General features: G+C 42.5%; 1 protein-coding gene across 1 annotated transcript in view; it reads left to right on the top strand.

The window, feature by feature from the left end:
- Window positions 1-415: 415 nt before the first annotated feature.
- Window positions 416-24,423, top strand: part of LOC309890509 (neuronal acetylcholine receptor subunit alpha-7-like) — a gene marked incomplete at both ends in the record, with an annotated part of 58,168 nt that continues 34,160 nt past the window's right edge. Inside the window, 2 exons of the mRNA XM_082784410.1 lie at window positions 416-494; window positions 17,069-17,208. Coding sequence (XP_082640536.1) covers window positions 416-494; window positions 17,069-17,208 — 219 coding nt within the window. The remainder of the gene's footprint in view (window positions 495-17,068; window positions 17,209-24,423) is intronic.

Here is a 24,423-nt window from a genome sequence, read left to right as displayed (position 1 = left end):
GCAAGCACTGGAAGCGCTGCAGACGTGCTGTCTCGAGTAAGGTACAATCTGGGGATGTGGAAAGCATCTCCCAGGCAGCACAGCTCCCCCTCCTTGCAACACACACACAGCTGTGTGCGGGGATTGCTGGCATTTGCTTCTGACCAAGGAAAGGCTCAGAGTGCCTGGGATTGTGAGTCCCAAGCAAAGTAGCCAGCTCCTTTGTTTTTGGATTGACTGACCCAGCACTGAGCTGATTTGGCTCCTGGGGACTGGAGAAGCACACAGGCAGGTGCTCTTCTCTCTCCTGGTAGGAAGCTTTTTGTTTGGTGCCTTTTTACTGTAATTGCCAAATCCATCAGTCGTTGCAGGCTCTCTCCAAGACTTGATCCTATTTCACCTTCTGCTCAGGAGGGATAGCCAGCCAGTTTCGACAATGCTCACAGAAAAGTGCTTGGGATTTTTTTATTCTGGACTATGTCTCTGGGCATCCTTGTTCCTGTCTTTCTTTAAAGGTAAGTTCATCTGTGGTTGTCTGTTTTTTGTTTTTTTGTTTTTTAATAATTTCTTTCATAAACACCAGTCACACTCACCCCAGCTCTTTTTCAGGACTTTTTTCTGCATGTAGTTTAAACTTCATCAGGGTGCAGTACTGAAGTTAGGAAAAGTTTTGTAATAAGTTTGATTAAGTCTGTATATCTTACACTACTGTGCACCTTTTCTTAAGAAAGGAAAAGGTGTGCTTTTTAAATGAAACCTGAGCCATTTTCACTTTCAGAAATTAAATGATTGCATTTGGAGTGGAAAATGTTCTTGCTCTCCTTTATAATTTTATTCTATCAGTGTTTATTTTGGGAATGAGAAGTTATAACTCCAGACTGGACAGGATGGCTGTGAGAACCCTGTAGGTGTGATGCTGAAATTATGTTGTTCTACAAAGAAAATATAACCAGAAGAAAATTAGTAACTGTTTACTTTCTGTGCATTATTTGGTAAGATACGCAGCTGCATAAACGTATGACTTCGCTATTTGTGGTTTAACGTTTTTCTCTTCTACCTTTGAGTTCGTTTAAAAAGAGTCCTTTCAGGCAGTGACGGGTGTAAGTTGGAAATACCTAATAAAAATAATAATGGGTTGCTGTAGTCTAAGCTGTCTAACCTGTGATCAGGCTATCATCTGAAGTTTTGTCATGTTACAAACAAAAGTAGTATCTGTGTGACTCTTTCTAAGCATAGAGGAATGCAACGCTAATGACAAAGATTTTTTAAATGGGAAGGGAGATTGAAATAGCCATAGTCCTGAAAGATGTTCTGGGTTTTACACAAAACACACTTTTATTGCTCTCTGACAGCTTTTTTGGTGAAACATTCCTGCCTGCAGCAAATACAAATTTTAAAATTGAGCATTGCAGGTGTGCTGGACCGTGTTTTGTTACCCATGGTTTCTACATAGAGAAAGGAGGATTGCCTTTTAAAACAGGGAAGGTAGTCCACATACTTCAGACAGGCAGGTGCACTGGAAAGTTACATATTCGTGTTGTTGCACTGGACTATACAAGTCACCCTAATTCCTCATTAGTTTATCTGAACCCTCAGAACAACTATGCATGTCATTATTATAGCTCCACATTTCAGTTGCCTGATGTAGCAGTGGTATTGCAGAAAATGTTGCCCCCCCCCTTGCTTGATTAAGAACCTTGTTATCTTTGTTGGTAAGACATTTCCGTGCTACTTCAGAGCTGAACTAACATCGAAGTGATGGCTGCTGGTTATTGATATAACTCAGCTTACGTGCAGTCCTATTTCAAACACTTAAAATATGGCCTTTTGAATACTGAGTAATCACTAATTCACCAAGGAGGATGTTCAGTTTCTCTGAGCAGCACATGAAGACTCAAACAGCTTTTATAAATAATTCAGGGGATTTTTTGTTAGGTGCTTTTACCAGAAGTTTACAAGTATATGCTTTTACAGACAACTGCTAATACAGAATAAAATGAACCTGTAATGAAGGTGCTCCCTATTTACCCTCTGCTCTATGGGTATTTATATATTTTATTTCTAGAAAAGAGAAAATCCACAGAAATTGGACAGTTGGGGCAGAACAGAAGAAAAATCAAGATGCTATTAACATGTTGTCAATAGTGGAGCCTTCTTAGTAGTAAGCTTCAAATGAACTCCCACAAGACTACTCGTGGAATTCACAGCAAGCCTGTCATAACTAACATCACTCGCAGGTAGTGCTGGGTTGTTTCAACAGAATTCGTAGCAGTTCCTCAACTACTGAAAATTCCTGCAGGGCTGATTGACAGGGAAGTGGTTAAAAGGACTAGGAAAACAAAAAACGAACAAACAAACAAACAAAAAACACAAGATTTATTTTATTTTATTTTATTTTCCCCATGAATTTTCATTTCAGCAACCTCATCCCAGCTCTGCTTGTGCTACTGCTGGGAGCTGTGCCCTTCTTCTTAGGTCACTGCATCTGTCCTTCCCAAAGCACCTGGAGCTAGTAATGCTTTCTTGGGATATATGCCTTAGTGAAATTAGGCAAACTCGTCATCAGCTTCCTGAAGGAGCATCCAGAGGATGGAAGTCCCCTGTGAGTCCATCAGATTCATAGTAACCTCAAGCAGAGGCATGGCACAGCTGCAAATGACTTTGTAAGGGAGTTCTCCTCCCAAGAAATATACCTCACTGACCATACAGGCACCTAGCCTCCCCAAGGAGCATTACCTTTAGCCCAGTGCTTGGGCACCTGCTGGGTTTGAACAACCCAGGAGTTAGACACTCTGCTAAATATTGAGCTGAACAGCTAACCGATGTATTTTAATTACTGTACTTTTATGTCCTTTTTTTTTTTTTTTTTTTTTCTTTTTTTTTAAGTGAAGTCATAAAAGTGCCATACACACCACACAGAGCAGAGTCAGACCTCTTAGTTTCTTTGCTCCTTGTAGGCTGACATCAGGGCCCTACTCCGGCTGTGTGTTTTGAAAAGCTCAGCCAAGGCAAAGGCAAAGTAAGGATCGAGCTCATACCCTGCAATCCTGTGGGAATGGAGGGCTAAGCTGGGTTGGACAAAACCCATGGCAGAGGATGCTGCAAACAAGACTACCACCTAGAAGATGTAAATGATGAAGTAATTTAACCTGACTTGGCTTACTGAGCTGGTGCAAAAAAAAAAAAAAAAAAAAAAAAAGATCTTTTCTTTGTCTCACAGTACAGAGTTGAATTCTTGTGCTGTACCCCTCTTTTGGTTTCTCATGGCTCTGCTGGTTTAGATGAGCTCTGGTGATCACATCAGAAAACAGCTGGTGATCTCTAGGAGCAAATCCTCACTAGGATACTGGCTTTGGTTCACTTCCATGTAAGCAGGTGCTCTTTCTGCAGCAGCAAAATCATTGGCAAGACAGTCTCAAAAGGCCAGATTCTGCTGCCAAGCTACAATTTTGTTAATGTGAACTAGTTAAAATGGAAGTGAAGGGAGTTTAGAGATCTCTGTAGTAGGAGGAATGAAGGATGGTATTTAAATGTCTATATCTGAAGTCTAAACTTTGGGCCTCAGTTGCATAGGACTGACAGAACCACAGTGAGCTGTGAATATCAGACTGGTTTAGTCCAAGGAGACATTGCTGAATAGATGCTAGAATTCCTGTGCCTTAACAGAATATAGTGTGTTTTCATGGTAGCTTGGGTGGTCAATGGAAGAGCTTCAACTTTAGATCTCATAATTTCCCTGACTAGAACCAGATATGAAAGTCATATTATTTAGAGCTTTTCATGCTCTTAATTTGAAGTCTGAAGGTCACATTCAGCCCAGTTCCCCACATCTTCTGAGCTGATCCTCTCTTGGTTGCATCATTCCAGCAGCTGGTACAGTGCACAGGAAGGTATCTTCCAAGTCGTCTTTGGGAGAATGGCCGATGGTGCCTCAGGAGCATTCAGCCTTGCTCCAGCACAGGAGGCCATCTGACAACCTCAGAGCAGAAATTCCCATTTCAGGCACAAGATTCAGGTTCTAAAGAGAGCTCCAGACCTTTTTGCTCCCTCTGGTTTGTTCTCCAAAGAGAGGTGGAGGAGAGGATGAGTTAGTGATGGCAGTAACCTATTGGATGTTGTAGGTGGTAATTAAGCAGGGAGAAAGAAAGTTTCTCCAGCTCTAAGAAGTGATTAAAGTAGATCAAAACCTTTGCATCACTCCTGGCATGGTTGTTCAAGGATACCTACTGCCTGCATAATCTAATAAAAGAAGAGAGCAGAGCCACCCTAGACAGGTAGAGCTAGCAGTGGCAATCAGCAGCACCCAAGGGAGTGAGCCAGGTAGGCAGGAGTTTATTGCTGAGCAAATATAGCTTGAAGAAAATGTGTTGCTTATCAAGTACTTTCTGTGTTGAGCAAAGCAGCTGGTAACAAGGCAGAGACCCGAACCAGATGATGTAAGTGGAAATAACAGTCTTTCTGCCTACGGCTCACAATTAAGTCAGTGAATTGCAATAGAAAAATAAGATAATGAGCATGAGTACTTATGCTCATCAAACACAAGATGCAGGTGACCCTGCCCTGCCCTGCTATCTACTGGCCTTTCCCAGCTAAGAGAAACTGTGGTTACCAGAGAACTAAAATGGATGTCTGCAGTACTTACTGACTTCCAGAATTAGATGTCTACAGGCCTTGTTGTCTTCCAGGATGTTGCATGAGGACAGATCAGTTAACAGAAAGCCAAAGTCCCTATTTATCTCTTTGATGTGGCATAGATTTGGACAAAGGACTTAGGGGAAAGGTACAGGCTTGAGATCTCATTTCACATTGAGGATAGGGAGGAGTTCATCCTTCCTCCTTCCTTCTTTGAGACACATTAAGCCTTCTGTCTTATGCCACCACTTAGGACAAGAGGGACTGTGTTCCCCTCCCTTTGACCAAAGACAGGGCACCATGATATTCTTATTAGCAGGTGATTTGAAGACCACATAATAGTAGGTGGGAAGTCTGTTGCTGCTTAAACAACCTAAAGCCATAATTTGCAGGTTGGTTTGACAAAACCACGTCCTGTGTTCCCTTAACTTCAACTGTGATTATGTAAAAAAGAGTGTCTAGGGCACTTTGATCTCCACAATGGCAAGGGAAAAAATATAAGATAATGTAGACTTGTAGATTATAGACTTATAGAATAATTCAGCTGAAATGGACCTCCAAATGTTGCCCAGTCCAATACCCTTTCTCAGAGGAGCTCGATTAAGTTGACCCTAGTGCAGTCAGTCTGGGAAGATCCTCAGGAGTGGTGGTCTCCTTTATGCTGAACATCCTTCAGAGAAAGTAGGTTGCACTGATCTCCTGGAAAAGCCCCAAGATGTGACTTTTGTCTAATTGGTGCTGTGCCTGAGCACCTCTCAGGACTGTCTGACTTCATCACCATCAGCCCTCCCTTGCGAGAGATGAGGCAGCCAGAAGAGCTCCCCTTTGATTTCTCATCACCAAGCCAATTTCACTCCACCTCTCACTAGATGTGCTGTGCTCCAGCAGCCCTTCCTCTCAGGGACACCCACTGGACTCACTCCATAGGGTCAGTGTCCTCAGTTGCTCTAGGGAGGCCTCGTTAGGCACAAAGCTAATTGTGTGTCATGCAGTGGGCCTTGCTGATGCTGAATATATGCTGGCTGTGGAGTAGGATGCTACTTATTGTTTTAATCTCTGAGTCAGTAGGTTTAGGGGGAAAAAAAGCAAATTGTTGTTGTTTTTATATAATGATGTGGAAAATACATTTAACATTTCTTACCCATCCTTCTCTCTTTTTGAAGAACTTTTTTTGCCCTGAGCCTTCAGAGTGGCAGAGCAGGTCAAGACAAATGAAGTATATGCCCTGAATATTGTTCCACTTTAGAAAAGACATCAGCACACTAGCTTGAGAAGGAGCAGCTGTAAGAACAGGAATAGAGAAAAAATAATAATAATAAAAAATGTTTGTTATATGGTTTTCTGTTGTCAGTGCTTCAGCTGTCACCCAGGCAGTGACTTTGAATTGTATCCATTCTTGTTTAGGCTTTATCCTCAAGTTATAGAGGAGACCAAGAATTTAGGAGGTCAGAGACTTCACAGGCAACCCTCCATGCTGGAGAGGAAGGATCCCCTCACACATGCATTGCTAAGACAGACATGAATGATATGGGGCAAATTACTGGATGTCTGTTTTTGTAATAATTGTAATGATAATTTGTTACAATGGCTTATTTCCACAGCTGTCAGCTAGAAAGCTAATTAAAAAACACTCTCCAAAGTCAACCTACTTATGGATTCCCAACAAAACAAACGCCTGGTTTGCTCACGGATTCCAGTAAACAGGGATAGTCAAACCACAGAGCTAAAATAATCTCTCAGAGCTACAGATTCACTCCACCTCAGCAGGCACTGGGTTGAAGGAACAGTACATTGAGGTTACCAAGGCTTTAAAATCGGCAGATAAAAACATGTCAAAATCAGGCTCCCATGCCATCGTTGCCTGGGAGTACCTCATTTTCACTGCAGTTCATTTCTCTTAGTCAGGGTTAGTCAGCTGATACAGTTTTGGTTGGCAGAAGGCAGCAATGAAAACAACATATTTCATCTCCCTGTTGATCCCCTAAAAAACAGGACAGGAGAGAAAGACAAAAGCATTTACCATCCCAGAAATGGAGACAGAACAAAGCTAATAAACACACGTGTGCCACTGAGACCTTGTGACATTCAGTGTGTGGAAGAAAACAGCTGTATCCTTCATGATACAGCCTGAGTTCAGCCACTTGATATAAGCAAAGGCAAATCTGTGCTGAAATGAGCCAAATCAAAGCACATCTTACATTTCAAGTGTCCTGGGTCAGATCTCCACAGACCCTTGTTTGATTGGTCACAAGTCTAATTTGCTAAGAATCAGCCATTTCCCTCATCATCTTGAGACGCTCCTAGAAGCAGCTTTTGTCTTCAGTGCAAAATAGATTCAGACTCCCTGCTAGGAATATTCATGCCTGTATTTACAGTTCCCTTTGCCTTTGAAGACCTGGACCACCAAAGACTAAGACTTCTTTCCCTCAGCAAAGCTGCTTGATAGCAGCCTCTTTGGCTGCCAAAACTTCCGAACTATCACCAGCTATCTATCAATGCAGCATCTTTCACATAGATGGGCTGCAAGTTTAGCCTGGCCTAGTGAAACCTGAGCACTGCAGCTTCAAACAGGGGTGATTCTCGTCCACAGATGTTTTATGTAAGTTTTGGTTCCCTCGCAGTAACGTATTTCGGATCTTGAGAAGATGTATATTCATATTTCCCAGTTCAGGTGTGCAGCACAGAAAAGGATGAGAAATGAGCAGCTGTTCAAGGTGCTGTCAAAATTCCCAGCAGGGAAGCTCACACCCCCTTCATGGGGCCCTGACACCCACCATTTCTTGCCATCCACCATTTGAGTTTCTAACACAGAATCCTTGCAACTTTCTCTACATTCCCAGGTCCATGTTGACTGCCCTTGCCCATGCCTTGCAGGCAGTGCAGCCCTCCCACTTTGCTCCAAGGCCACAGCAGAGTCTTGAACAATGCAGGACTAAGGCAGAAGAAGCCATCACTGAATTTGGCTTTTGAATCCTCAGTGCCTTTGCTGGTTATAATTGCTGTGCAAGTACGGTTTACAGGCTGGAAGGGCAAAAGTTCATCATTTGTTGCTCAGATCTGGGAAAACCTAGGTGGACAGGCAGGTGTAATATGATTTCAGAAAAGGAAACAAATAGGTAAATCTGCTGGGGGCTGAGGAGATGATAGGAAGAGATTTTTTTATCTCTATATATATAAACCCATTGTAGATAATAATAGTGCTGGCGGCCGGAATGACATATACAGTTTATTGTGCAAACCAGTTGTTCAGTCTCCACTTTCTACCCTGAAAATATCACAATATAAATAGAAAAAAAAATAGAAATAAAAATAAAAATAAAAAAATCCAGGATCAGCAGGACCCTGGAAGAAGAAGAGAAAAATAGTTGATCTCCCAGGATGATAAAAAGTTCCCAAGATGTGAAGAAAGCACAGATGAAAATCAGACATCGCTCTCCCAGGTGCTCTTGCTTAGTCACAAACTTGCCTCTGCTAGGCAGAGAAAGCTGTTCTTTTTTTCACAGCTCAGGGGTGATGGAGGGACCTTGCCTCAAAACAACTGCCTTGATGTGATGTTGCTGAAGCTACACTGGCAGTCGAACTGCTCTGGATGATGCAGAGGACGGGTCAGAGTGAAAATGTTGCACACAACCATCTTGTTGTGGAAATGAAGCACGATGCAGTGTGACCAAACATGTCGCAGAGGTTATGGTCAGTAGCAATGGTATTTCGTGGGCTTGAGTGGGCTCCTTTTTAGAGACATCTGTGAATGTGGTGCAGATCACCATGGCTGCCTAATTAGCAGCACTCGATTAGTGAGGTTCATAGTGCTCTTTTGATGAGGGCTTTCCCTTCATTTACTGGCTTGGGTACTGAACTGTGTAGAGGTGAAAGGATGTGGAAGGATGCTGCTCTGCGAGCCGGTGTGAGTGGGGAATTCAGCAGCCTGCTCCAGCATGCTGATGGCCATGTCACCAGTGCCTCACTTTTACCGTGTGGTTTTATTTGTTTCCACTGGTGTCCATCACTGCTCGTCCCCAGTGATCTCTGGAAGGCCAGCAGGAGTCACCTCTGCACAACCACAGCTCCCTGTAATATGTCTTGGCAAGGAGAGTCCCAGTCTTCACCCCTGCTCCGACTCCCTCCTCCTGCGCTCCTCCACCTCTATGATTGCATTAACTACACTTATGTTGCATGGAGATGATGTAAACTAGCATAATACAAAAAAAAATACAGCTTTTTTCCCCCCCCCCTTTTTTTTTTTTTTTTCTCCTAACTGCCATGAATTTGAGAGGTATCCCACTGTTAATATCCTAATACATGTCTCTTCACCTTACACACATATCTCAGCCTTTAAAACATCTGCACCAAGCCATCAGGACCACTGAAAAAAAAAAATAATCCCGTCCTTTCATTATATAATGGCCTATATACTCTTTTTAGCATGTTGTCATGTGCCTAAAGTCTTTGAGTTGAAACCTTTCCTCACATACCCTTTAATACCCATCTCTGCTGGGAGCTCTTTATCTGGTATAAAAGAGCAGAGATGACCAATATCAGGAAGATTAGGTCCTTTTTTTTTTTTTTTTTTTTTTTTTTTGAGTAGGAAAAGCAGGCATTTCTCACATTCCTCTGGGTAACTAATGAGTTTTGAGTGTAAGATGCAAAAACAATCTGCGTAGTGAGAGCTGAAGATAAGAGTCAAATATTACCCAGAAGGAAAGCAGATTAAAAAGAGATTTTAAATGACAGACGTATTCAAATACACAGTACTCACACACACACAAATACACAGGCTTGAGGCAGCTGATATGATTCCATTGTCTTGTATGTGAGTACTCTTCCCCGAAGGTGCGATGGTGTGCATTTTAAACCAAAGGGCAAAGAAAGAAATAATGCCTTTGCAGACACAGACAAAAGTGAAAATGCTGCACATAAGAACAAAAGCGGATGGGACACATCTGTGTCTCTGGGGATTAAGTGACATATGGCAGTGGCATGCTTTACATTCTCAGAAATCTGCAAAATATACAAAATTAGGCAGATGCTTTTTTATAGCTACCAAAGCAGTAGAACATACCACATTTTAGCAAGTGCTGTTGTCATTACAATTATTTATTTCAGTTACGTTGCATGTGAAACAACTTGTTTTTTCTCTGATATTACTTCTGTTACTTCTCCCACAATTCATAATCGTGTACGGTATGCATCTGCCTGTGATCATTATATTTGTGTTCACTCAGAGATAGCTAAAACCCCTGTAACCCTGCAATGATAAACTAAAGAGAAAATAACTAGTAGAATATAAGGTACTCCAGAACAGTTTGCAGGTTGTTAGGAAAGTACGTGAAAGTTCTGGGAGTTAGGTTTGCTGCACAAATGTTTTCCTAATGTCTTTTGCTGTGTAAATGTTTCAGTCACACCGAGATTGTAGGCAATTGTGATATAATGAAATGTAAGAATACCTGACACTGATTTTCAAAAAAGACCAGAACTCCACGCAATTTCTTTTGCAAAATAGTACAAACCAAACCAAACAAACATAAACACCCAAAAAAGAAACAAGGAATGTGGGGAAAAAAAAAACAACAAACAAACAAACAAAAACAAAAAAAAAACCAAAAACAAACAAACAAACAAACAAAAAACAAACAAACAAAAAAAACCACCACAGTATACAAAGAAACAAAGAGGAAAAAAAAGGCAAAAATTCGGGTTAAATACCTGCAGAAAGTGCAAGGAGATTGAATAAACACCACAACCACAATATTGTTGCAGTTTTGGACACTTTCTGAAAGTAGCAGGGAACAAAACACGTGAAAGAAATAAAGTGATGAATGAGAAATATGCTGTTGACAATACGCTGTTGACTTTAACCTACTGTGCTGTTTGTATGCAAATAGTTCTATGAACTGTTTTTGAAGAAGGAAGAAAAAAAGGCATGTTTTAATTCAGAGGCATATTAGCATGCGTATGTGTCAAGAAAAGTGATGGAAAAATATTTCCGTATAGGAAAAATATGACATTTGAACTGAAATTATTTAGGTACAAATAACTACTATAAACTTCTATGAATAAAGTAATAGCTTGTGTGTAAGACTCATGCCTGTGCCAAAAGAAATTAGCAACAACTAGAAAGCATTCAGCTAGAAGCTGGCACAATATAGACAAAAAAAGTCAAGAGATTATCAAAATAAATCCAGGGAACAACATTAAAAATAGGAAGAGTGATCACTAAACACGAAAAATATGTCTCAGACCAGCTTTGAAATCTCCGTTAGTCCACTTACTCTCTTGTTTATATTTACGATTTAATATTTATTCTTTACTGTACATAGCAAGCCAACCTATCACCCACACTGGGGTTGCTTGGTCAAGAAGCTGGCCGCTTTTGGAGCAAACCTGGGAAGCTGGCAAGGCTGGGCTCTTGCCTTGGAGCTCAGGGAGCTCTGCATGCAAAGCAGAGCAGTGGGATCTATCAGCCAAGATATGACAGCACTACTCTTAGGAAAGGAAGGAGCATCTGGCCTTCCTGGGGATAGCATATGGACAGTCTGGCCAGAGATAGCTGCAATTTTGACAGCCATACTTACCAGACAACACTGAACAGCCTCCAGACCCAATAAACTCTTAACCAGATCTGAACCCAAACCCACAGAAGGTGCAAGGAGAATTACGGTGACACGCTGGGGGACTTCAGGCTGCCACTCAAGCACAGAAGAGGCAAGTCAAGCCCAGAGGAACCCAGACAGACAGAAAGTAGAAGAGGTCTGTGGTCAGCCCACAGCCACATGTCAGGACACACATCTCTGTTTCTTCAGCAGGCCAAGCAAAACATGAAAGGAGGAAACCAGTGCAATGCCACAAACCACATGCAGCACACAGGTCAGGGGAAATGGCTTCACTAGTTTTAGTCAGGTTTATGTCTTTTTCTTTCTTTATTTATTTTTAAATATATTTTTCCTCTCTTTGCAGTGGTTTGGGGTTGTTTAAACATTTATCATTAGTTTTGCAGCATGCACAGATATCTGAGTCGCAGTAAGATCAGCACGTCTGAAGTCACCATCACACACGCATGCCTACTGAGGCAGCTCTCTTTGCCATCATTGGCAAGACACGAGGAGTTCATTCTGAGCTTGAGCTTAAGCATGCAGAGTTGCTGGCTTGGAGCTGACATCATCCAGCACCAGCTTGATCTAATTTAATTGCAACGTCTCAGAGAATTCAAAACCCTTTATATATGATACCTTACAGTCAGTATGAGACACCATCTGTGCTAGCCCCATCAAACGTGCCTCTCCCCCTGTAGCTGTTAAGCCACGTGTTATCCAAATACCTGGATGTTCTTGCTTCTAGATTTGCCCTGAAGAGATCTCTGCTGTTTAGCTACTAAAGCTCTGCAGATGTTTATTTGATATCCAATTATCCCACGTTTCACCCTTAGTGTCTCTGCCTAGCCTATCTGGGGCATTACAACATGTCTGCACTTAACAATGATGAAATCTTACACACAGACTCTGTGTGTGCAAAGAAAGACAGAGCCCAGACTGTGAAATAACACCAAGGCGTCTTGCTTTATCTCCAGCAGAAATAATTCAAGGCGAGCATGTTGTAAGGGAATGAAGGAGGAGAATGGCAGCTGTTCAGAGGCATTTCAGAAATGAGCCCATAGGGAGGCTTCCATCTTCTGTTTCCTTGGTACAGGCTCTTCCTTCACATCACAGGACCCACTGATCCAGCAGAGAGGACACCATACCTCCACGGGGGCTTTACCCGATCTCTTGGTAATGCATTACAAGAGACCTATATATTCTCACACCTCCTGCTGGAGGAGATGGTAGCATACTGTAATAGAGAAATAGTTCCTGGGCAAGTTACCTTGCAGTGCAGTTCTCAGCAACTCCGTCCTAGAAAGAAAGATGCAGTCCCATTATAACATGTATTCCCAAGAGGTTTGGTTGCAGTTTATAGATCATGTTGATCAATCAGTGGGTATCACAATAAGGGCTTTTTGCAGACTTCTTTCCACATGCAGCTGTATAGGAGGAGATTCAGAGAGGTACTGAAGAGATGAATATAGTCCATGAATACCCCTGCTATCCATAAAGCTTTTCAGAAAACCATAAAGGGACTCTATCTCTTCCATGGGTTAATTGTCTTCTGCTTTTCCAGATGCAAACAAACAAACAAACAAACAAAAACAAACAAACAAACAAACAAAAAAACCACAACAGTTTAGAGAACCAATTTAGGTTACTCAGAGAGTAAAACTTAGGCAATAACAACCTCCAAAACTCTGCCTACCTCAAACATTGCATTTCACTTCACAACCCCAAACCCATGCTTTTTGGTTTAAGCATATTTTGAAGAGAGACATCCAGCATATTTTGAAGACAGATATTCAGCAGTCCTGATTAGGATACTGAGGCGTAGTAGCTTTTGTTCTAGAGGCTTACTACATTCCATACTGAAAATCATGTTCCCTTACCCTTGCCCTAAGCCTTCCTCTTCCCTTTCCCTGATTCCCTTTTCTTTACTTCTGCCCATCAGGTAGCCACTGGTAAGACCCCACCTCAATCTTCTTTTCTCTGGGCTGAACAGAAGAATACTCTCTCAGCTTTTCCTCATTGGAGAGGCGTTCCAGTCTTTTCATCACCTTTATGGCCTGTTGGTGGACTTGTTCTAGTAAGCCCATGTCTCCTTTGTCCTGGGGAGGCCAGAACCAGAACCACCACTCCAGGTTTGTCTCACCGGTGCTGAATAGAGAGTAAGAATAACCTCCTCTGACCTGCTGGTGAGGCTTTGCTTGATGCAGCTCAGGGTGCTGGTGGCCTTCTTCACTGCAAGGGTGGATTTCTGGCTCATCTGGGTCACTTGGTGTCCACAAAGCCCCCCAAGGCTTTTCTGCCAACCTGCTCTCCAGCCAGTGGGCTTCCAGCCTGAGGTTGTTCATCTGCAGATGCAGAACTTTGCATCTCCTTTAACTGAACTTCATGAAGTCTCTGAAGTTTCTGTCAGCCAATTCTCCAATCTGTCCCTGTGAAAGGCAGCACAAATATGTGGTGCATCAGCTATTCTGTTTTGTGTCACCTGGAAACTTGCTGAGTGTGCAGACATTAACATAAACAATGTTAATTAGCTAGTATCCCTAGCATCCACCCCTGGGGTACTCCGATGCTGACTGGCCTTCAGCTGGACCTCATGTTGCTGATTACAGCCCTCTGAACCTGACAGTCCACCTCACCGTTCACTTATCTAGCATCTGATTGTCTCTGAGGATGTTGTGAGAAATAGTGCCAGAAGCCTTGCTGAACTCAAGATAAACATCATCCACTGGGCATGCTTCCCTCAAATTTTAGTGAAGACAGTGTGTTTTGCTACTACTTCAGAGATAATTGAGCAGCACAGGGGACACTGGCTGAGGCAGTGTGACACACGAATCTCTCTTTTATTTAAAGATGCTGCATCTAGCAAGCATCTTCCTTAATGACCATTGCTTGTACTTTCCCTGTAACATATGTGTATGGCATTGCTTTTGGGAGACTGACCTGGTAAGCTGAAGTTTTGACGCTCAGCTTCCAGCCTAGTTTAAAAGATGAAACTTTGTATTAGGGACCAGTGAGCTCACAGTGACACTGCTTTTGGTGAGATTTCTGCAGCTGAGGGGTAGGCAATGGTAAAGCTTATTCTACCATTATTCCTGAGAGATGCAGATTTCCCCATCTCCAGCAAACACTCCATTTAGCGCTCAGAGTTGTAGTGTCACAATGCATTAGCACAAGCATCAGAGGGGAAAAAAGCAGCAATCTCTCTGGAGTAGGAAACATTAAGTATTTGAAAATTACAATTTAAAGAAAAAGCCTATGAAAACACAACCCTGACTTCTCAGCCTACTCAGTTTCTTCTCCAAAATACAGCAGAGAGACAGTGGTTTGATTAGATGTACCAGCTCTTTGTGATACCGATAGCCGCCAAGGCTACATGCCAGGAGAACCCAGAAGCTCTGCTGCTTCTGAATCTGTGTAATTTTGTAAACACAACCAGGCAGCACACAAACGTGGCTACTCTTGTTGACTCAGCAGGCTAAGTATAGATCAGCGAAGGTTATGTTAACAACTTTGGATACAAGAGGTTGCAAAGCAATAGGACCCCACTGCAGAGGGGAGAATTGAAGACAGGGTGGAAAACCAGGTACAAAAAGTGCACTGGTGGGTTAATTGAGCTGATGGTGCAAAGACATTTTCATGGAGCGCACTGCAAAGGGTTGTGCTGAGATTTCTCCAATCCAGGCCTCCCTCAGTGAGCTGTTTTAATGCACCATGACAGTGACGGTACCGGGGCACTCCTGCAGCCCAGCCAACTTCCCAAGCCTGGTGAAGGGCACTTCTCTGCTGCAAAAAGCTGAGGTAGACAGTTTAAAAGGGATGTTAAAGGCAAAAATTACATAATGCCTCTCAGAATGAGGGCAATAGTGCTGGCAGTCATTCCTTCCCTAAAGCACAGGGACAGGAGAGGGGAGCAGGGGGAGTGTGTTAGGTGAGTCAAAGGACAGCAGATTTGCTCAAAACACAGAGCCTCTTTGCATAGGATGATGTCTTGTGGTTTTCACTGGTTTCCTTCCCATGGAAGAATCTTAAAAGGTAATTGGAGCCTGCTGAGGCACTGGAAATTAATATATTAGGAGGACCTTAATCACTGCCTTGCAAGGAAGCTTGCTTAAGCTGCTGAAGTGAGAAACTGGCCAGAGCTTGTCAATGCAGATGGTAATGCACAGTGTCCAGTGTGTCAGCAAGGGCTACTGGAGCAGCCCTACAGCATCTGCTTCCCTGGGCCCCCATGAACATGCTATGTATTATTCAAGAGAAGAGAGGGTCCACGAAGATGATGCATCAGTGTAACTCACCAAAATAAACAAAAACACTCTTTCTCCTTGTTCACGAGACACTGCCATACTGGTAAGCCACAAAACTCCCCTCAGTATCAGGAAAATGGGAACAAATCTGAATTAAACATATTTTTTAACTGAGCAACATCATCAGCTTTAAAAGGCATGGCTGCTGTGTTGGAGATACCTGTTCCAGGCTTGCAGGGCTTGCTGAGCACAGCAAAATGTTGGGGAAAGAAGAATTAGTTGTTAGAGTTTGCCTGGACTGTCAAAAAGGTGTTCATCACAGCCACTGTGAGAGAATTCCTGGTCTCAGTGTGAAGACCTCTGCTCAAGAGTTAAAAAGAGTCACAGTGTATTAAAAATGCCTCAGCCCCAAGTGTGTAGATTCACTGCCAGAGGTTGCATTTCTACAGTGTAAGGGATGTACAGTCGAGCAGACAGGACAGGTTTGGCCTGAGAGAACCTGCAGCCCATGGCCCACACTCTGTTTGATGATCTCTGAGTTGAGCTCAGGCTGCCACCAGGCAGAGCACCAAAACCTGCATGGTCCTATGGGACCCAAGCTCCTGGAAAGCAAACCCCAGTGAGCTGCTGGTGTTCCCACAGGAAGAAACTGGAGCAATCACTGCTACATGGCCTCATCCATGCTTGCTATGGCCTGAAAACACTGCAACACCAGGTACATGACCATGCTCCATGCCCATCACAAAAGCAGGGTGACAGGACACAGAAGAATGGTGCAATTTAAGCACAGACTGAAATCCCACTAGTCTCTCACAGGCTTTTTTTGTCTGCATGACAGCGGCTGTGTTGAGACCATTCCCACAGGAAACCCAGTTAAGCATCTAACAGCATGAGCTCAATACCACTGTTACACATACCTGCCGCACATGCTGGCCTCCAAACCACTGCCTCATTTGGTGCCAGCAAAGTGTGCTGCCATCTGAAGGAAAAATGTCAACCCAAAGCCTGTAGAGGCTTCCACACAAAACCAAAGAGGGTATTTAGAAGGCTTTTTCCTGCTTCCTGAGCACACTCAGAGAAGGGCTGATACATCAGCCCTGAGTTACAAGCATACCTGTTATACATGCTGAGTAAACATGCTGTTTGTCCAGGTAATACCAGCACTGGCACACAGCAGCCCATCTCTATAAAATAAGCACAAGCAAATGAAAGTGCTCTCACTGCCTTCCAGCAAGCTGTCAGGCAGTTCTGGAGTCCTGATCATCATCAGGAGGGGACCGAGCAGTGGGGGACTTTTACTCTGAGTCCAAAAGGATGTTTGGTAGTTTTTGAGTGTTAGTAACCAGTTAAAGTGTTAATAGTTTTTGTTGTTGTTGTTGTTGTAGTTGTTGTTGTTTGTTTGTTTTCTGTTTTCTTTTTATTTTCTTTTTATTTAGGAGCTCACCAGTCACCTATGTAGAAAAACCGTGTCTGTCACACCTACGCACAGAGTTTGGGGGAAGTTAGTTTTTGGAAAACAGCTTTCAAATTACCAACATATTAAGAGGGATTTTTCAGCTAAATAGCCAAGCGATGGGGACAATGGGACCAGCCTCAGTGACAGCTGCCTTCTTTCTTTTCCCCTAGTCTCTCTGCAGGGTGAAAGCCAGAGGCGCTTGTACAGAGAGCTGCTGAGAAACTACAATCGTCTTGAGCGACCGGTCATGAACGACTCCCAGCCCCTTGTAGTCGAGCTTCAGCTTTCTTTGCTGCAGATAATTGACGTGGTAAGTCACTGGCTGCTCCGTTCTCCATGGCACCCGTCCAGCATAACTAATCTTATCTCTCATGTAGGTACTACACATTTCCTCTTAATCAGGCTATCAGAGATGAAAGCGTACTGTCTTTGGCTCAGCACCCTCAAAAAATTGTTGGAGTACATGCTTTTACACTTTAAAAGAGTGAATATCATCCTAGAATCACAGTCATCTCTGATACAACATGAGCTGCAAGACTATGCAGTTTTTCCATTTGTTTTAGACAGAGAAAATAATTCTGTTTTAAACAGAAAAAATAATTAAATAGTTCAGAAGCCATGTGTCACTACAAATTATTAATGACATCTTCTTCTCAGCACCATGCAGGATGCAATAACTGAAGACAATGTGAAGCATTAGGAGCTAGAATCACTGCATTTACACTTTTTCTTTAGACATTATAATGGTGTCGACCTCTTCTCCAACCACATCTTTAGCAGACAGTTGAAAGAGCCTGTCTTGCGACTAGGTTAGGAATACATAAAAATAATAAAATACATAAAAACTTGGAGGCATAGCCCTCTAATTGTCTTTACCAATCTCTCTGAAACATACTTTTCCAGAACTGGAGATTTGAGCCATGGAAAAATTTTAATATAATAATCTAAACCCGAATCTCTTTTTCACCCCAACGATGATTCTCTACAGTAAGCCATGCTGTATGGGGAGAATTTCCTTCATGTGCATGGAAAAACAAAACAAAACAAAACAAAAAACAGACAACAAAGAATTTTTGACCACCATCACTTAGGCCAGTGCAACAAACAGCTGAATACATCAGTGCTTCTCCCTTCATCCTGCCATTTCCATAAGCAGTAGTATGGGCTGGTTTCCCACATGCGGTCATTGTTGTGGAGAGAATGAGGAGGAGAGGGAGAAACTTGCAAATATTGGTGCAATTGCAGAGCAATTTGACAGAGGTCTCAAATATTTAAAATTCTTACAGTACCCATAATTTTTATGGAAATGCATGGTGCACCACGTGCCCCTTCTGAAGGGACAAGCGAGCCCCTGGAGGCCTAGCCCCCCAGCACAGTGCAGCACCAGCGGCAGGACCAGCCAGTTGTGGTTCCCCCGGGGCAGGCAGCAGCCACTCAGGCAGGATAAGCAGCTTTCTCCTTTGACACATTAGTGACTGCACTGAGCTGGAAGAGAGAGGAGATCAGTACCCTTAGCTGAAGTCACTCGTTCACAGCAGGGGCTCACAGTCCTCTTCATGAACGAAAGAGCAGAGAAATCCTCCAGCTACTTTCAAGTAAATTTCAGCGAGCAATTCCAGGTTTAGCAGAGGAATCTTAGCTCCAAAGATCTTGCTTCAAACCTTCCTTTTCCGCTGGTATTTCATGCAGTAATTTGAAGGTTGAGGGTAGAAGAGAGGACTTTTTAGCCTTCCGGCTGTGACTGTACATTTTCAAAGTCACTCAGTCAGGAGGAGGGAAGAGTTACATAAAACCTTTTTTCAGCTGGGTTTCACATTTGCATGTGAAATATATCCTTTCAGCAGACCTTTCTTTAAGTGCTCTGTCTACCTTATGTGTATGTCCATTGCAACACATTTAATTCCTCTTTCTTTTGGGTTTTCAGCAATAAGAAAGAGGTCATTTAAATGGTCATGCCTACATAGAATCACAGCTTTGCTTCCCTCTGCCTCAGCACACACTGCAGATGCTAGAAGCTAAGCTCAGAGCATTATTGACTTATCCCGGGCTCATGGTATTGCAACCTTTGATTATGGTGTTTTTAAAAAAATATCTGTACTAACCTGAAATGTATATCTTACACAATGTAAAATAGGTGCCTGTCTCCTCCAGGGAAGAACAGAAAATCAAGTCTAAACTCAAAAAAAAAAAAAAAAAAAAAAAAAAAAAAAAGCAAAGACAAAGAAAGACAGCTCTGAGATCCCTATAGTTTGCCAAATAATAATGACTTAAAGTATCACCTCCTCTTCTCTCATCCATTCAAAGAAAACTTTATAGCATGACTTCCATAGACTGTATTTTCTGTAGCCACCAACTTTTGTTTGCCTTTATTTTGTTTATTTATTTTTTTTTTAGCACTCAAAGCCCAAAGCCAGCTGCCATACTCAAAGCCTTGAAGAACATGTTCTTTGTTTTTCACAGTTGTACAAATAGACAACAAATAGACCAGTAGACAAATGCATGATGTGAAGAACAGCTTATCATTAGCATTAGGATTTTTCCAAAATGGTCTTAATTCACATCTACAGCCGAGCCAGACCTCTCACACCCAGGAAACAAAGGAGTAGGAAGGGGACCTGTTTAGCATCAGGACTTAGTTTAGATTGCCATGTCCTAAACATGTGAGGACAACATCTTGGGGTCACTTTTTTCCTGGGGCCTGTCCCCCACCCTTCCCTGGAGGAAGTGGGCACTTCCCTGGCACAGCCAGTGGGGATTTGGGTGCTGAACTTCCCCAGGAGCACAGGGAGCACTGACACACCCTGACAGCTCAACAAGCATACAGCATAGCCAAGAGTACCTGTAGTGAGATTCCTCTTTTTAATTTGCCTGAAAGCCCAGCTTGTTAGTCAGGCTAGACAAATTAAAAAATAAGGCATTTTTCACAGCAAGGAAGTGCAGGCATTTTCCCTTTGGCTCACTGTGATGGTAGCCTGCTAAGTAGAAAATATTTGTCATCATGAATGGTGATTTTGATTGCTCCTGCTGGCATCTGCAGGAGACCTTATCTGAGGGGGTCTACATCCTTTATGATGAAGAAATGGTGAGACATTTTTAAAAAATACAGTATTTTTTTAAGCTTTCCTTCTGTTAGTGATGCTATTTATCGTTATCTTTGGGTCAGTGCATCAATGCCACTGCAACAATAGACACTGCTTTTGGTGCAAGAAAAGCTTGTTTGATTAGCTTTCTAGGCCACGTTTCTCCAAACTGCAAGTTTAGATGTATAAAGAGAAAAAGAAACCAGCCAGACAAATAATAGAAGTGTATCATGACTAAAACTGCAGCAATTCTCACAGATTTAATAAAAAAAAATATTTAAAGAGCCACATTCTACGAAGAGTGCTGCAAGGTGGCACAAAGCTGCAGAGGTAATAAATGACTCAAAAGTCCTTTCTAAAAGCAAACACAGCTCTGAGGTTTCCAGTAAGTGCATTGTTTCCTTTCAGAGGCTACACAATGCCAAGCACACTCATTAGCCTCATGCAAGAAAGGGGGAGGGCCTGTCCATCACTCTGACATTGTCGTCTTCTGCAGAGCCACCCTGAAGGTCTGGTTGTTGATCCAGAAAACCATGCCAGGAGTAGCAAGGTTGCCCAAGTTTGTAGCACCACACTCTTGTTAGTGCTTCAGTGGCAACAGCCCCCCTGTTTCAGAGGAAATGCAATAAGAAAAATTATAAGAAAAAGGGATGGCAAACCCCCAATAGGAAGGCATAAAAATATTAAAACAAAACCAATCTTGCCACCCAAGAGCAACTTGGCACTTCTGGAAGTGAAAAAATCCATCATTTTGCTGTAGCTATAAACCCCAAACAAATATTATATATGGAAAATTTACTGTACGCTGTTTTGATTTGATTGAACAGCGTGTAGAGTGATTGTCCATTCCACAGATTGCAGGATCATCCCAAACCGGATCATACGCTTGCAAACAGTCCCACTTAAACCGCAGATTTAGGTGCTTCTCGAAGCTCTGGATTGGTGTGCAAAGTAGCAAGACAAGGTCACAGACAAGTTTAATGGAGCAATAAAGAGCCAATATGCAGTTTGTCTCTTGAAAACTGGAACTGTGCATATTGTGCTTTTCCGGGCAGGGAAATTATGGTGAAAATATGCGCATGCTTTCCCTGAGTACTCAGATGCAGTTATTACTGCTATAAGCAGTGTGCTAGCTTGGCAACACAGAAGTTTTAACTTTATCTACCAGAAACTCATCAGAATTCCAGATTCAAGCTTTAGTTCATGTCATTTTTCCTCTAAATCGGATTGCAGCCCCGAAAAGTGTTTTTTTTGTTTGTTTGTTTGTTTGTTTTTTTTTTAAGGAAGTGTTTGGTGAGATAACAATTTTTCCTTGCAGGCAGCTTTTATAGTAGGGATATCCTCATCTGCCAGCTCAGTTCCTGGGTGATCTGCTCCTCAGTTAGCAGGGCCCTTGAATTCAGCCAACAAGAGCTGGTATAGAAAAAGCATTTTGCTGGCTCTTACTCCATTTGCCTAAAAATTGCCGAAGCACAAGGTTGCCTGTAAGTAGACTGTGCCACAAGGTGAAGGTAAAGGGCAGGAGGAAGGTGATGTAGGCCAGCTGTGTGGCACCTGCCATCTGATGCAGACTTCCTAGTGTCAGTGTACTTGCAAAATCTCTGTCAGATCTGAACATCTTTAGCAGTCATCCCCTTGTTTTCAAGTGCTTCATAAGCTGTAAACTCAGATGATTTATGAAACAAGCTCTGCTTTCTAATCTGAAAATGTGTTTATTCCTTCCAGAAAATATTAACATGGTGAAGGTACTACTTTCCCCTTTTGCAAAGCTGGCTAAGGACAAGAGGTGCTGGTGGTGGTGCTGGTGGTGGTGCTGGTCCTGCCAGAGGTGCTGAGGAGGGTGGCAGCCAGGCACACTGGTTTTGCAAGTGAACCAAACAATCAGAAAATTCAAATATTGTCTTTCTAGCTCTAATTCTCCTCTCCATTCCTAAATTGACTTTACAGTGGCTAAGTCGTCCCCTCCCACCCTACATCCTGACACTGCCACGTGTCCAAATATCTGCACAGCAAACCTGGGTCAATTCACAAATGATTCAAGGAAATAAATATAAATACGTCAAACACATAAGCACCCATTCACATATTATTCCCAATATAGCATCAGTATTCACTGATTAAACTATTCATAGATTAAACCGTAATCCTGATAGTACATCCTGTACAAATCTTTTCAGAGTAGATAACTTAAAAAGTGTAAGCTTGACCACTCAAGACTGAAACACAGAGCATATAAAAGAAAGAGATACCATAAGGAAATATTTATTAAGCAGACATTCTGTATTTTATTTATTCACAAAACATTGACAAAAGGTAGGAAGAAAAACTCTTTCAGCCCTTCAGTTCTTCTGCATTTATATATCCTTTTTTGTTTTTGTTACTGTTCCCTATTCAAGCCTTTGCATTTATAGATGTAGAGCTTAGGGATATGGTTTAGTGGGGACTGTTAGTGTTAGGTCAGAGGTTGGACTCGATGATCTTGAGGTCTCTTCCAACCTAGCAATTCTGTGATTCTGTGATTATTTATCAGCAGGCTTCCAACATAGTCGTTGTGAGCTACATCTGCTCTGTTTCTCCTTCTACAGCCCTACTTTCCAAAACCCCATCTCCTTCCTGAAAGGTTTTTCTCCACCAGAAACTGTATTCTCATCTTGCAACAGCAAATTCATGGAGACCAGTGCAGTGAGACTGATTCAGAACTGTGTAACTGAGAAGCAAATCAGACTGGACATCATTATAAAAGCTGAAAATCAGTAATTAGTGATCATGAAAAGTATTCATTAAAATTCCAAGCAGAAAATTATGGAACGGTTGATAGACCAATAGATTCATTAAAGTTAAATCCCAACAACTCTCTCCTGGTCATAAAGCTCACTTACTGTGACCAATTTTGAACTCTGGGAAGAAAAATTAAATAAATTGGCCTCTTCATTAGTGTGGTTGAAGCTTCAACAGTGGGAATGCCAGGGCTAATTGAGTCATGAATTAGTAGTTTGGCTTCCTCTTAAGTGTCAGGCATTATCAAAATGTCAGTCTTACTAAGCCAATTAAACATGCAACACTTGAGTTTGCTAGCACAATGAAGTTGGGCATCATGGGAATTATGGCTTCCTGGCTGATACATCTTTGCCCACACACTTACATTAACCATTGTCATGAAGTCTTAATTACCCGCCTCTTAACCTAAAACCTAAAGCTTTTCTTCACTGGCTTCTGCCTGGCTCAGGGTAAGGAGTGGATGGGGTTCACCTAGTAAGCACCAATCCAACAGCTTGTTTGCTCTGTTATTTGGCATGGGTCTCCAAGCTGTGCTTGGTGGCTGTGGTTCTAACAAGAAATACACTGATTTTCCTTTTTTTTTTAGTTCACAATAACTACCCAGTCTTCTGTCTATGTGGCAAAAAGGCCTGTACTATCCCATTTGAAGAAGGGGAATTTAGATTCTGAACCCATGGATAGTCCCTAATCTTGTGTAACTAATTTGAGGCACCTAGGATTTTTAAGAGTCCCTAGCACTTGTTACTTCAGCTAGACAAGGTACAAAGGAGCAAAAATTATTTAAGGTGAGATCTGCCCGATTATCACTCAAGAGCCTGGTACCAGTGACAGGGAAAGAAACTTGTCCTTTGGAGAAGCACTCACCTGCTTGAAATGCATGACACTTTCCACATCCCCCTCCAGTAAAGGCAGTAGAGTCCCCACAAACCAGACTTCTGGCCATTGCCCAGGGGAAAATGTGGAAAATGGCACGAGACAGGAGTACTGCAAATGGTCATGTTTCTAAATCCACAAGCTGCAATAAAGCATTTAAACCAAAGCTGTCAGTGTGTCCTTGTCCATTTCTTAGTTTGTCAGTGTTTAGAAGATTTATATCTTAGTGCTGCTGTATTCTCTGAGTGTACCTCCTGAGAGTCACTTCAGTTCTTAAGTAAAATCCTCTTCCCCCATTTCCCATCCCTCACAAAAGACTCTAAGTGCTTGCTTGTGTTTCAGAACAGACTCATGTCCTGTCATGGTAGCATGTAGATACAGGAGGAAATGCAGAGGCACCCTTGCAGGTGTCCTGGGAGTGAGACTTTGGTGAGTGCTTGGGGTTGGCCTGTTTGTGACCTTTCTCTGCCCCTCTCCCACTGCTTTTCCTGTGATTTCAAATGCTGAAAAAGGCAATGAATAATGAATGCGCTGGAATAACATTATTTTTTGTCGAGTCCTGTTTATCAGAACACCTGCCAACTGTGCACAAAACACACAGAGGGCTATTTCGGGATGAGGAGCCCACCCTGGAGAATACACAAACCACCTACATGCTCCATGTGGATGGCTTGGTATTTCAGCGGAGGGCTGGCTGATTTTAGGCTGTGACATAACATCCTTTCCCTCAGGAACTGGGCAGGCATGTCAGTTCATCCAAGCAGTCATCAGAGAGCAGCCCTGTGCTGGAAAGC

Source organism: Aythya marila (genome assembly GCF_965140915.1).
Source record: "Aythya marila genome assembly, chromosome: Z".
In the NCBI taxonomy this organism is placed as follows: domain Eukaryota; kingdom Metazoa; phylum Chordata; class Aves; order Anseriformes; family Anatidae; genus Aythya; species Aythya marila.
This window is presented reverse-complemented; position numbering and strand designations above follow the sequence as displayed.